Source organism: Buteo buteo, chromosome 15 (assembly GCF_964188355.1).
Source record: "Buteo buteo chromosome 15, bButBut1.hap1.1, whole genome shotgun sequence".
NCBI lineage: Eukaryota > Metazoa > Chordata > Aves > Accipitriformes > Accipitridae > Buteo > Buteo buteo.
This window is the reverse complement of record NC_134185.1, coordinates 26,534,777-26,549,368: the sequence shown is the minus strand read 5'-3', so window position 1 is coordinate 26,549,368 and position 14,592 is coordinate 26,534,777. Positions and strand designations below refer to the sequence as shown.

Here is a 14,592-nt window from a genome sequence, read left to right as displayed (position 1 = left end):
AGACATTGTCACTGTGGTACATTTTAGATCAGGGGAGCTACTTAAACACTTATTTTTAAAAAAAGGGGGAGGAGGGAAGGAGGGGAATCATTTTTAATAATTTATGTGGATGTTACTACAGTTCACTGTCCCTCCATTGGGTAAAGGTGCATGCCACAGGAGTCTGAAAGTGTTTCCATGATGAAAGGCAAGCCGGTTGGGACACCTTGCCAGCCAAATTGTTGACGCATTGTTTCCATCTTACCAATGAAAGGCCTTTTTTCTTCATGCCCTCGTAATCTAGAAGGGGATCATTTTGTCTTTTCTGAAAGCCTACACATAGTTGAGGTGGCCTTTGGTTTCTAAATTAGACAGCAAGATTAACACTAATAAAATGTATTTCCTTTCTGAGAGAAGGTGAGCAGGCAAAGGCTCTGGCTACACCTAGGAGCTTGAGTTGAGCTGCAGAGGTTCTGAAGGCCATGCCCTTGTGCGGGAGCAGCTGGCAGGGGTGGCTTCATGCTCCCCCTTACAAGTCACACAGGGCACGAAGGGTCGGCGACCAGTACTCGGTGCAACCTCCGGTTCTGGACTCCGTTTTTTGTGCGTGCCCCAGTGACAGAGTCTGATTCTAAAGCTCCTGTAACTTTGAGAGATTCAAAGACTCCTCTGATCCGTGCTGGTTCTGGCTTTGCCTCCCACAGTAGCACAGAGCAGCTGTGAACACCACAAAGCTTTTCTTTGCTCCTCCCTGCCCTCTCTCCCTATGCTCTACTGCTGGAGCTCTGCCTTTTGGGAGATGCAGCGCAGAATCTGGCCCATAAAACCATTCCTGCATGAATCTGTTCTTGTCAGTGCTACAGTAACTTCAGTAGTTCAGGATTTTTGCATCATTCATCCACTGTTGGTTTGCTCATTCATAAGGCTGGATTCTGCTAGGTACAGTTCACAGTTCTGTTTGGAAGGTGGTGCAACTTTCTAATTTTTTGCTAGAACACACAGCCTGTCTGGTTTCTGTCAGCGCACTTAATTTTTCTTTCATGTTGAATGGCAGTTTACAACAGAAAGTAGAAAAATGCCTGGAAGATGGTATTCGCCTTCCCATGTTGGACACAAAACAGCTTCAGAGTGAGAATGAATGTCTCAAAGAAAAGAATGAGAAAGCCAGTAAGGTTAGTCTGCAAATGATCTGTTGGTGGCATCTTTAACCTTGAGTCTCGCCTTGCCTTATTTTTTTACTTTAGAAATGAATATCTCACTAAAGAATCACACATTTGTTGCTAATTCACATTTCTTTTCAATATCTGTCTGTTTCTGTTCAGTACGTTTATTTTGCATGAATTTCTTGTTCTATCAGAGTTAAACTCTGTCATTTACATTTTCAAAGATTCCATTTAAAACCTATGGCTACACACCTGTAAGCTGATTCTTAAAAAACGATCTGAAGAGATTCAAGCCTTTTAAATTACTCAATTTTATATTCTAGGTCATAGACAATCAACAAAATCAGATAGCTGGACTGATTTTAGACATGCAGGTAAGAAAGAGCGTATATTCTGTTGTTTAGTCTTTACATTTTTAGTTCATAAAGATAACCTTACTGAAGTTGAATTTCGTCCTTTTATCTTGCCAAATAGGAGGCAAAGGTAGAAATGCCAAGAACTTAATCTTATGGCCTGTAGTTGACCTGTGTTCTCTTGCAGGCTCATGATGTATTCATTATTGATGTTTGTATGGTTTAGCACTTTGCTGGTACTCATCATAAAGTGAAAAGCTGTTGCTATGTAGAATCCTTATTCTGCTGGTCTAGCGGATATCATATCAGAACTGCCTGTTTCAAGTGTGAGGACTGCCTCTCTAAGTAACAGTGAAGACTCTCATCAAACTTCGGGGTTCAGATGATCATCCAAAATACAAAAAGTGATACTGATTAGGAGCTTCACTGCTGAGATCCTTAGTAGAGGCAGGTGCCCTTCTAAACCATACCACCTCATATTTCACATTATTTAAGCAGATCCCTGTTCAACTGGTTTCTGACAACGTCACTCACTTGGATATCTTAACTCTCTTGGCGGATTTTGGGCACCTAGCTTGGAGCCAAGGGTTTTTCAAGCCAGCAGAGGTTGTCAGCTAGCAGTCAGTTGCAGCTCTGTGGATTGGATTAACACATCAGGCTCCTGAGACTTTAAAGTTACCTAGTGATCACCAGTATTTGTTGTGGAGAAAAGGAAACATTATACAGGTTATAGGAAAGAAAGTATGACTTGCTCTAGAAAAAGCTGAGCATTTAAAAAAACAGATAAACATCTGTTTTCAGCAAATACTGAAGCCAGATTCAATAAATTCTAGTTTCTGCATTCTTCTTCTAGATTGTTGTTTGTCTCCACATTTTTTGCTTCCTTGCCCTCCAGAGAGACTGAAGTTACAGGGTTGTCCCTTGAGAATGAAGAAGGTGCTTCTGCTTTGGCTCTGTGTACATTAGGTTTGGGAGAACAACAAAATGGTAGTAAACAATCAGCTGAATGCCCACTCCTTCTGAAGTGAAAGGGAGCACTCTATGGAGCTAGAATCCAAATAATGAAGAGAGACAAAGAGAGAACGTGCTTTCTTATTTCCACTTTGCACGCTGGAGCCAAGTTTGCTTATTTATAGCTATTGAAAGTAAGTTGTCTTCCACCATTAAATTGCTTCCTTTCTCTACCATGCAGGTAAATAGCAGGCCTGATTGCTGTCGACAACCATGTTTTTGCTTGATTAAATTACAGTGCACTAAATACCTCTGTAGAGAAGCAATAGGGGAATTTAAGTTGCAACACAACATACGTCTGTTAACTGAAAAGCAAAATCAATAATTTAAAATTTTCTAGGTTTGAAGAAGACAAAATTGATCAAATGGAGATGTTTTCACAGAGCAGCCTGTTACATGCAAAAATTGTGACACAGGCAAATGTCATTCCAGATATTTCATAATTGAAAAAAAAAAAAAGTTCAAATTGAACTCCATAATCTTCCTGACGTTCTCTGTCCCTGTTTGTAGTTTAGTTAAGATTATTTACATATGTATTAGGTGTATATGTCGTGCTTATAAGAAATTTGCACAACTTACCTAAATGTATTATCACCAGCCTAAACCTCTTTGTATTTCCTAAGCTTTCTGATCTTTTTCTCTCCATCACTTTTAACTTGAGACTAGTGGTCTTTGTGGAGACTAGTGATCTTTGTGCATGTTTATACAGGTGGCTGGTTTGTGTGCTTAGTCTGAAGTGACTTTAGGGAGCTGCGACTGGGAAATGCTGAGTAGTTGTGAACAGTCTCTGAGCAGAGTAGTGTTCTGTTCTCCAGGACTTTCTTTTAGTTTTCCTCTTTTGAGGTATTTTATATAAGGACAGAAAATAAGATTTGAAAATGGTGTTAGCCTTCAAATTACTTGCAGACTACAGCAGCTTCTTTGTATCCTTGATCTCCCTGGTCTTCCACATTTGTTCCCTGGTGTTGTGGTTTAACCCCAGCCAGCAACTAAGCACCACGCAGCTGCTCACTCCCATCCCACCCACCCAGTGGGATGGGGGAGAGAATCAGAAGGAAAAAGGTAAAACTCATGGGTTGAGATAAGAACAGTTTAATAGAACAGAAAGGAAGACACTAATAATGATAATAATAACAATAATAAGATGACAATAATAATAAAAACAGATTCGAATATATAAAACAAGTGATGCACAGTGCAATTGCTCACCACTCGCTGACCGATGCCCAGTTATTTCCTGAGCGGTGATCCCCCAGGCCAACTCCCCCGAGTTGGGCATGATGTCCCATGGTCTGGAATACCCCTTTGGCCAGTTTGGGTCAGCTGTCCTGGCTGTGTCCCCTCCCAACTTCTTGTGCCCCTCCAGCCTTCTGGCTGGCTGGGCAGAAACTGAAAAATCCTTGACTTAGTCTAAACACTACTTAGCAACAACTGAAAACATCAGTGTGTTGTCAACATTCTTCTCATACTGAATCCAAAACATAGCTCTATACCAGCTCCTAGAAAGAAAATTAACTCTATCCCAGCCAAAACCAGGACACCTGGGAAGCACTGAAAATTAGTTCATTAGAAACTGAAATCCCTTGTCGGCACAGAGATGTAATTTATCTTCAGCTCAGAAGATCTCATTTTATTCCCTGTCTTCTGCCACATCGTAAACTTATGCTTGAGAATGTATTTCAGTTCATTGTTTTTAACCTGCAAGCTGAAAGCAAAGAAATTCTGTTTCGTACAGCAGTGCATGAAGCAGTACTAGTTCCTATTCGCTCATAATTGTGGTGGAATGATTTTGATCTGTCTTGTATGGTTTTGCTTGGTTGATTTGCTCTCCTGAGTGTGCAGGATTAAAATTCTGGTTGGTCTTAACAAGATGTCCTGCTGCATATATAGTTCATCTTCAGAAAGAGAAAAATTATAGAGGAGAGCGGTGTTTAAAAAAATCCGTACTTACATGATTAATTTAGATAGTACAAATTAAACATTTTTTGGTATTAAAAAAAAAAAAAAGACAGTAGAAATAAGTCAGATTGTATGATGCCTGTGTTACCCAAAGTACATCTGTCAATCCTGTCAGTCACAATAAACCCAAACTGTGCCAGGCTGGGAGTAATGCCACAAAACTGTAACTTTGGAAAGCATATGGAAAATTTAAGGGTGAAGTGCAGAGGACTTGTAGCGCTATGAACAACTGGGAAGTCATAGCACTGTGGGCTCAGCCAAGCTGGTAAGCACATGTGCTTTTTCTGAGCTTTAAGGTTAGGGAAGCAGAGAATGATAGATGTTAGGTGTATCTTTTAGAAATAAACACTGATTTCCACTTCTAGTAGTTCCTGTTAAACAGTGTAACTCATGAGCTGAGCATTTGCACATTATTTGGAATATTCTGGAAGTTGTTTTTGGAGTAGTTTGCACAGTCACGTAAGTTTTATGGCAGATGTAGTTCTGAAGATACACTGGAGAAGATAATATTTCTGAACCTGTCTTCCCTACCACCTGCTCACCCTCAGGAAGGCTGCACAGTCAAACCTTTAATGTCTGGCGTTGACACAAACGTGAAACGTGTAAGCAGTAGTACTGATGCATGTATCGTAACTGGGGCTCTGGGTGTCCCTGAAGTTGCTCATCATCCAAGACTATTAAAATTTGAAGATACTTGGAAGCTGGGAGGGTGTTTTGGGCACCTGCACTGCCCTGTTCTCCTCCTCCTCCTTCCGAAGCTGCTTCTGTTTGGCTGCTGCCCCAGACGGAGCTAGAGGGACCTTCGGTCTGACCCAATATGGCCATTTTTCTCAGTAGGTGATGTTTTTAAAAAACTGAAGTTCAACACCACTGTGGTTTCTGCTCATCTGCAAGCCCAACAAAGGAAATGCCTGCAGCAGGATATTTCCTGCCCTCTCCCAGCCCGGGGAGTTTCCTCTGACGTGGGGCAGGGCTCTCTTTCTTCCTCCTCTTCCTTCCACTGGAGTGTGAAGCTGTGCTTTCTCGCACAGCTTATCTTTAGGATGCACGTTGTTACTTCAGCGCTTCCTTTTGAGGGGCACGGTGTGGGTGAACTGAGAAGCAGGTTGTTCAAGTGTGTGAAAATGGTTTTAAAAACAAGCAGTCATTTCCAGGTTCTGCCTGCTGATTCTTATTAATTACATGAAAATGAAGTGGGGCGGGGGGGGGATTAGTCCATATTAAGTGTGTAAATTTTAGCACCGTTGTCTTCCAGTTTTTCAAAGGGTATGACAACACACTTGTGCAGTGTTGAGCTGAATGCGTTGGGAAATTTTGTCAAGGCTGCCCACCTCCCATGAGTGGGGCCAGGCCATTAAAAACTCCACTCTGTGTTGGCCCTGGCCTTACCTCTCATTACTCCCTGCCTTCTCATCGGCACTAATAATTCTTACAGCTGGCAAGTCAATTAAGTGGCTTGTCATCCACTCTGTAGGCCACACACATGGTAAAAGGCAGACCTGTATACAGTGTCTCCTATGTGCTACAGTCCTCGGTGCTGGTACCCTGAAAGTTCTATTCTTCGCGTATCTTAGGAACAACTCTCTCAAGAGTAAATTTGGCTTCTTTTCCGAAGCTAAATTATTTTCCTAAGACCCCAAAACCAACATACCTTGATATAATTTGCTGTGGTTCTGTCAAGATGGGAGCTTGGGTTTTTTCTGTCTTTGAATAGGGTTGCAGAATCATAGTGCAGCAATTTAAACATATTTTTTACTAAAGAGTGACTTTGGTCTTTCTATAACATTTTATTTAAGCTACCATATAGAATTCCCTGTGAGAGAGTTCTCTGCTTTGGAAGAAGAATCTTTAGGATTGCTGCTACAGTGATTCAAGAAAAAAAGATTCTTCTGGGACAGTGTAATTCCATAAATCAAGAGCCATTGGTTTGTGAAATGCTCCTTCTCCTCCCCCCATCATGGTCTCTGGTTCCACTCTGTGGAAGGTTACAATCAAAACTGTGCCAAGGCATGCACTGTTGTTACCAGTGCTCCAGCTGTATTTTGAGCATGATGGGATCGGATTTGCATCTTATAATTGAAATTCGGCAACAGGTTTTACATACCAATGTGCTGAGCTAGGGATGGAGATGACACTTTATATGCGCTGTGCTAGCACAGCATTAGATTTGTGAGTAATACCATTGATGACAAAAGAGGATTTTTTTTCTTCATGAAAGATGAAAAGATCTCTCTGTTTAAAGCATCAGGAGTTTTATATAATCACTCTTCATTGTTATTAGTATTCTGGTAAGATGGTTTGAATATTCCTCTTTCTGAATTTTGCCAGATGACCTTGAAAGACATATCTACAGACCTAAAAGCCAACTAGTGGAATAAATATGAGTGCATTTAACAACAAAGACATCTGTGGTTGTGCTGAATTCACCCCAAAAAATCCACTTTGGAAAGATCTCATGATTTCTCAGCTTCAACTCTCTAGGTGAAGACTAGGGAACCGACAGCAGCTGATTCCATGTTGCAGCAGTTGTTCGTTTGTTGCTGCTTGTGCCTGATCAGGAAGTCAGTCATGGAAAGCTTCAATACTTAAGTACAACAGCATCCTAGAAATTTGCTGTTTACGTTATTGAAAACAGTAATTATTGTATCTGTTAAAAATGACACTATAAACTACAAATGAGTTACTTTTTTGGCTGCAGTTGTTTTTTCAGCACAGTAGAGTTGTATAGATTGTTCTATCTTGTGTGTGAATGGTTTTAAAGAGGCTGCTGCTCTGTATCAACTGTCAAAGGCTTTCTTCTCAGCTGTGTAGAAGGTGAGGCAAATTCTGTGGTGTGAAAGGTGGTAGGAAGTCCCGTCATAGTCTTTGTTGAAAGTAAAGGCCAAAAAAAATCTTCAGTTACAACTTGGAATTGCACAAATGAAGCTTGGTTGTCATTAATCTGCTGTGAAATTGTTTGGTTAGAATAAACAATATTGCACGGTTATTTTAAACTTCATGCATTCCACATTGGAGAAAGGGTTTGCATGCATACCGTCTTTTTGTTTCTAAACAGATACTGCTTATTTAAAGGGTTTCACTGCTATTTGGAATAGCTGTGTTAGTGTACAGAGAGCTGTTGGAGTCCAGCTGAGCATTACCAGGTGGAACATGGTAGAAAATAAAAAATGAAGAATTCCTACAAAAACAATAAATAACTGAAACTTAGTAATTTACTGAGGATGCATTTTTTTGTCAGTACTAATATAAAGTATGAAAATTTAAATCATAACCTGTGTTTTCATTCACTTTAGTCTATGCAAGAGAAGCTTTTGCAAGAAAAGCTGATAGTTCAGAAGATGACAAATGAGCTTGAAGAAAAAGAAAGGAATATAGAGCAGTTAAATAAAACTCTCTCTGAAGTAAGTAAAAACTCCAGTGACCCAATCCCTGACCACACCAACTGGGAGGAACCTTATAGAATGATCATGAGATCCCATGGTAGGGCTTTATGAGCTTAATTACATATTTGACTGTGCTGGCTGCTATATAGACATAAAATAGATACCATCCCTACCTCAAGAAGTGAGAACTTCAAGGGTGAAGGCCACTAAGGAATGGTAACATGAAACAGCCAGCCATGTAAAAGCTGTCTGCCTGCCATTCTTTGGAGGGGTACAGAAATATTGATTATATATACAGAAATTAATTATTTTTAATTATATTGTTTGTGGTTTGAAACAGGAAACTTTCTGCTACAGTGCATGCTGCAGACTAACTTGCTTCTTTTTCCCCATTTACTTTTCACAAAGAACCAAAGACTGATGGAAGAGAATGCCTGCCTGAAGGAGCAAATGCGGCAGGTGGAGCAGTCGCGGCAGCCAGTATCTGAGAAGATGCCTATAGCAGACCAGTTGTTCAAGGAAATGTCCCATTGCTTGTTTGACTTGAAAGCACTGTGCAGTATTCTTACCCAGAGAGCTCAGGGCAAGGAGCCTAACCTTTCCTTACTGCTGGGAATCAGATGTAAGTGATGTTGTCATTCCAATGCTTAATAGTGTTTTGACACAGAGGAATTAAGCGGTGCTCGAACTTGCTAGCTGGACAGGCCAGTGTCCCCCTTTGCTGTGCAACTGGAGCAGCTGTGCGTGAGCCGCGCTCCTGGAGCGCTCTGGAAAAGCTGGGCTTTTAGTGCACCTGGGCCACTAAATGCATATGACTACACAGGTCCTTGCCAAGTCAGGAGAGCAGGTAGCTGGCTCTTCATATGGACCTGATCATGGATATGTTCACCCCACTAGGAAAGAAGGGTGTGTAGCCAGGTGTCCATCCCTCCTGAGACATGCTGCAGTCACCCTGACGGTTAATGGGTGCTTTTCTGTCAAACGTGTTCTGCCCTATAAACTCATGATGAGGGAGGTGAGGCATAAGCAGGCCCGGTGTGGCTACATCACGTGTCTTTGTTTTAAAGCCCTTGGGGTCAAGTGGTAGGAATATACATCTACTGTTTGAACATGTATATGTCTGGTTTCAGGGGTGGTGGTGGTGTATCTATGTGTATTAGATAAGCCTAGTGCCAGGCAACTTCATGTCCAGTAACTGTTAATGGCACATCTAGTCTTCAGCACCTACTAAGCTGTTAAATTTAACCAGGAAATGAGAAGCATGCCCTAAAGCCAGTCAGACAAAGCTTCAGTGTAGTGAGTTTGTGTTAGGTCTTGTCTTTTAACAAGCTTAATAAACAATTACATTTTTTTTTTAACCTGAAAGTATCATACTCTTTTGTTTTCTGAATGTTAATTAGAATTAATCAGATAGACTGGTTGCTGAACTGGACCATCAGCAAGGTAGAAAAGTAACAGTATAGTGTCCTGTGCAGCAAGAGCTACTATATGCCACATAGATTCATCTGCACTGTAACCACCTGAAGTAGCGGAGAGTGCAGCATATGCCGATCTGAAAGTCCGTGAGACCGTCATCAGCCAGCAGGATGAGTAGTGCAGCATATCTGTAGTACTATCTCATCATCATAGATTGGGCTCATTTCCCAAACGCTTCTATCCTTTTTTTTCTCAGTGGTTATAGAAACCTCCAAAATTTCTAGGAAATGCTGTTCTGCCCAGTTTTTTCCTGCTGTTGAGATCCATCAGACTCTAACAAGTCTAGATCTTGGTGCAAACAGAAAAACATGTCTTTCAGAGAAGCACTGATGGGCTCTGAATTGACTTTAAGTTCACAGGGTACCACATGTTGTTGGCTTTTCATCATACTACGGCATGATTTGTCTTGATGTAATTAAATGAAAGTGACCTACCCCTTATTTCAAAGGGGAGTGACTAGTTCAAGTATTCACAGAGCACAGTTGCTAGAGCTTTAACCTTGGGTATTGTTTTTCGTAGCACTGAGCTGTTCAGCTGAAGAGAATGAGAATTACCACAGCACAGAAACGCTTTCGAAGAAGCTCTTGGACGTTTGTCAGTTACGAAAGGATATTGATGAATTAAGGACTATAATGTCGGACCGTTATGCTCAGGACATGGGGGACAATTGCATTACTCAATGACAACATTTCATTTAGTAGCAAATGACTTATTAAATGCTGCTGTGTCACAGGTCTTTGCATTTCTATAAGGAGCCATATTGGAAGACTGCAAATAGCGCCGCACGTGCATCTCTCTGAAGATTGTGCATATTTTAACTTGGGAGTCTGGTGGGGAGAGCGGAGTCATCGTTTGAACAGAGTGGTACAAAGTACAAGAAATCTTTTCTCCAAACTACTGAATGTAGGAGCAAACTGTGAAGAATGATTCAGTTGGATACTCTGTTTCCTTCATTAGGTCTCATTTTATTACTTCACCTAGTTTCTGGAATCAGAGCATCAAAACAGCCGTGCTGCTACTCTCTCAGCCCTTTCCTTCATCAAGGGTTTGTATGGCATTATCTGTGTTCTGAAATTAGAGCAGAGGGTCGAAGGATCTATAGCTGTACGTGGTGAAATTGGAGGCTTCTGCAACTGCACTTCACTCTAAGAATTGCAATTGGAACAATTTTGGAGTGCTACAAAAAGTAGTTGCTCTTCAAGTTGCCTAAAAAATTTGATACAGGAAAGATGTTGCTTTTAGTAATAGGTGTCTAGCTTGTTTGCCCAATAGCAGAAGAAAACCAAGTTTTAACTGCTTTATGCAAATGAAGTCCATAAAATATAGCACTATCAAATTGTTTTAAGCACTCTCACATTGCAGTAAGAAGTTTCAGTAATATGAAGTCTGTGACAAACCCAGAGAAGCTGAAAGGCATGAAACTGCAGCATAGTATATGGCTGTCAGGGGAGTAAAAAAAAAAAAAAAGACTCTATTTTAGTGTTAGGTCATCTCCATTTTAAAATGTGGCTGGTCTGTGTTCCATTCCTGAAGGCCTCTGATGAGGTTATGAACCACCTCAATCGTTTTTTACCACAGCTACAAAACGGGTGTTTGGCACTTCGCAAAATCAGGGCTCAGAACAGAATGTTTCCACATAGCAGTATTAAGGACTCGGTTATCTGAGGACTGCAAAATTTTCCACGTTGTTTGGGAATTCTTAATTTCTCCATTTATGTAGGAAGCAATTACAGTAAAAAAATAAGATTATGTTCCATAGTTTATTCAGTGAGTGTCACTTGGCAGTGGTGTTTCACTCCTGTGGGACAGATGACATTAATGCTTCTAATTTCCTGGAACATTACTGCAAGTTAGCTACACAGTTATGCATGGTGTAAAATAGTGTTTAACTGAAGGAAAAAAAAACTTGCAAAGAGCAAACACACTCTCAAATCACGCTGTTAAGGAAATACATGAGCATCAGTTACATATATGGTATTAAAAGGAAGTTTCAAAAAACTAAGGTGCAAGCCAGTCAACTGACTCGTAGTGTGGATAACAGCAGAAATCTCTTAGAAAGCTTAGTGGTTAGAACCAAGTAAATTCTAGGGTAACATTTCTATGGCAAAAGTGTTAGTATCTTCAGTTTTCTGCTTATATTTATGTTAATAGAAAAAAACAGTATAGCAATGTAGGCTGGTTACCAGTTTTAACTTGGTGATGTTTTGCTTTCTGTTCATTGTTAAACAGTTACCGTTAATGTTGGTTTTATAATTTAGTGATTTAATTTTTTTAGCTATATGGACTTATTTATTTGACAGTTTTCTCTATCCTGAACCTACACATGGACTAATTTGTGAAAAATAGTGTTGCTATTTGTGTTATTGCTACATGGTGTTTTCAGATAGATTAATCTGACTGGTTCAGCTCCTGTGAGCACTAAAACAGTGTCTAGATGAAATCTCAAGTGAAATTGCCCAGTGTCTCTACTTCAAGGTAAAAAACGAGGCCATTTCATTTTAAATTTCTGTGCTCTTTCTGTAGGTTTGAAGGTGTACTGTTATACTAGTGCAAAACTGAAAACAAGGATCTTCGCACAAATGGGCTTACACAGTCTCCTGTGGCTCTAACAGCATTGGCTTTAGTGAGTAGGGCCTCAGCTCGTTCCTTTGGTGTAGTTCATCAGTTTTGTCCTTGCAGTGAAGTAATAGTCTCCAGTTCATGGCATCTGTCTCATAACAGAATTCAACAATAACATTTCAGATAATAAAGTAGGTGTTTCCTCTCTCCCTAATACTTTTAAGTCACACATTATTATTTCCTTAGATGGAAATGTTGTACCTATAAAAAATTACCAAGCAACACATTTTTCTAAATTTGTTGGAAATAACAAGGAGTTTAATGGAGTGATTAGAGAGGAGCAGGAGATTTTTTGAGTCACTTTGAACTATTAAGCTGGTCACCTGGCTGGTGTGCCTCCATTGTCCCTTCTGTTAAATGGTGATACTGTACTGCAGAGTTGAGATCAGTAATTTATATTTGCAGAGCACTTCAGGAGCTTTTATGCTCTTCAAGTATTAGTTGAAAGTCCCTCAGGAAGGAGGTCCCATTTTATTTCTAATACTTTGATTGCAGTGCTGTAATCTTGCATTGTAATATTTTTATTACGGAACCTGTAATATTTATGTTGACTTTAAAGCACTTGATTTTAAAAAACCCTGAGTTTATCTGCCTCACTCAAATTAAGGTAGGGAGGTAAATGATGGATGTATGAGCCAAAGATGCAGACTACCAATTGACTATCTATAGTGATACAGTATTTTGCTTTGATTTCTTAAAATTTGGCCTGTTGTAGTAGTAGCAGTTACTATATATGCATCAGTTTACAGATGCCTCTAAATGGAATAAGCTTTGTCTAAGATATGCATGATTGTTTAATTGGTTAAAATGTAGTGTGTGTGGTCTCAGCATATTTAATACAGAGTTGATTAATGAATGTTAGCAGTGGAATTGCTCAGATTTAGTCATGACAACTTTTTGCTGTAGCTATTAGACAATCTCAAGGGCTGAAAAACAACCGCTAATGAATGGATACTGTGCCGTTCTGGCTGTCAGCAAATTTGTACAGTAATTTTTTTGTATAGTTTCAGATTGCATCTATACAATCCTTTAGAAGATATTTACAGTAACTACTGTATTCAAGAATGTATTTTGAAAAAGACTTGGAAAGTAACTGTCTTCGGACAAGCTATAGATGATGCTATGTATTTACTATATAGAAGTAACACAGCTCAGTTGTGTAAACGTGATTTAGGTTGCTAGCCTCAGCTGTGCAGCTTTGTAGTGTGATAGTTGTGTGGAATTGTGGAGATTGCTGCAACCACCCACTCGGGCTCTGGCATTCAAAACTGCCGGTGACCATGAAGTCATTACAAGAGCTGAAAGTTTGTCCTTTTCACTTCAAAAGGTTTCCTTCCTTCCTTTGCCCTTGCTTGCCCGCCTTTTGTTTCAAATGGTTTTTTGGACGTTTTTCTTGCAGGGTAAGAGCACAAGGAAAGAAAGAAAGCAAACCCCTTCCTCCCTGACCTGCTGCCCTAGCACAGGCAGTGACAGCGCGCTGCAGTCTCTCCGCATGGGCATAGCTTGCTCCAGTTTTCCTCATCCTTATCAATGATGTTATGCAGGTGGAGATGGAGGTATAATTGGGCTCTTCTCATTGATGTGGTGAGCTCTGTCATGAGTGGGGAGAAGATCTTCTGAACTAATCTGCATTCTTACACTGCAAACAAATCAATGGTTATTATCTAAAGGGATGATCTATTCCGGTAGCTCATTAGCAATATTAATTCCACAGCTGCATACCTTTGTGCCTTTTTTGCCTGAAGTAAGTGTATATCCCCCTTGAACTTTAGATAAGTTGTTAGGATGCTGATGACTGCACCTTGTTTTCTTCTTACCTGCCGATACTTTGTTTATAAGCTTTTGCAGTAAGAACTCTTGCATAATGTCTAGAAACAGAAGTACTCTAAACTAGGTACTAGGTGTACACTTTGAATGTTAGGCTGGTTGTAGTATGCAGCTTTTTTCAATATGAAGCATGAGCAGGAAACTCAAATCATAATGTGTTTATTTTGTGTATATTAATTACAGTATATCATTAGTTCAGTGGGGAGGAGTGTCTGGAGCTATCTTTAAAAAGCACAGCTGACATATGTACTGGATCAGTCCCTGAAGACTGGTAGTTTTGTAAATTGGGTTCAATTTTTGAACTGCTCAGAATACCTCATATGTAAATAGAGTTGTCATGACTTAATCACAATGTGTTCATTGTAAAAAGTAAAGGAGCCACTGGCTGGCTCAGCTTTAGGCTTGTTGTTCTTGCCTCTTTTGTAATTTTTTTTAAAGTAGGGTTTACAGCTAGAATTTTGAATGCCAAAGTTCTATTTATTAAATAATAATAAAAGTTTTCATTGTTAATGACTGGTATTTTTCCACTGGAATTTGTTTGTTGATGTTTGGGATTTGTATCCACAGAGCAAAAATAAATTTTGTTACAAAAGTGATTTCTTCATGGTTCTCATTTGTCCAATATCTGGCATGTGACAGAAGCGACCAAAGCTGAACTAAGGGCAGGAGGCAAGAAAGGAATAGTGAAAGATCTTCCCAGCACCCACCCCTGCTTCCCTTCAGTGGTCTCTAGTTCTGCCTGAATACCACCTGACTGAGCTCTCTTCCTGGCATTAATTTTTTAAAAAAAAATCAAGGCCTTGATAGCAAAAATATTGTTTT

At 40.0% G+C, this 14,592-nt stretch overlaps 1 protein-coding gene across 1 annotated transcript in view; it reads left to right on the top strand.

Moving 5' to 3' along the window:
• CEP85L (centrosomal protein 85L) overlaps positions 1-14,362 on the top strand; it is a 121,976-nt gene extending 107,614 nt beyond the window's left edge. Inside the window, exons 9-13 of the mRNA XM_075046837.1 lie at positions 1,034-1,151; positions 1,466-1,516; positions 7,759-7,866; positions 8,257-8,470; positions 9,844-14,362. Of these exons, the coding sequence (XP_074902938.1) occupies positions 1,034-1,151; positions 1,466-1,516; positions 7,759-7,866; positions 8,257-8,470; positions 9,844-10,007 (655 nt within the window). The 3' untranslated portion in view covers positions 10,008-14,362. The remainder of the gene's footprint in view (positions 1-1,033; positions 1,152-1,465; positions 1,517-7,758; positions 7,867-8,256; positions 8,471-9,843) is intronic.
• The last annotated feature ends 230 nt before the right edge of the window (positions 14,363-14,592 follow it).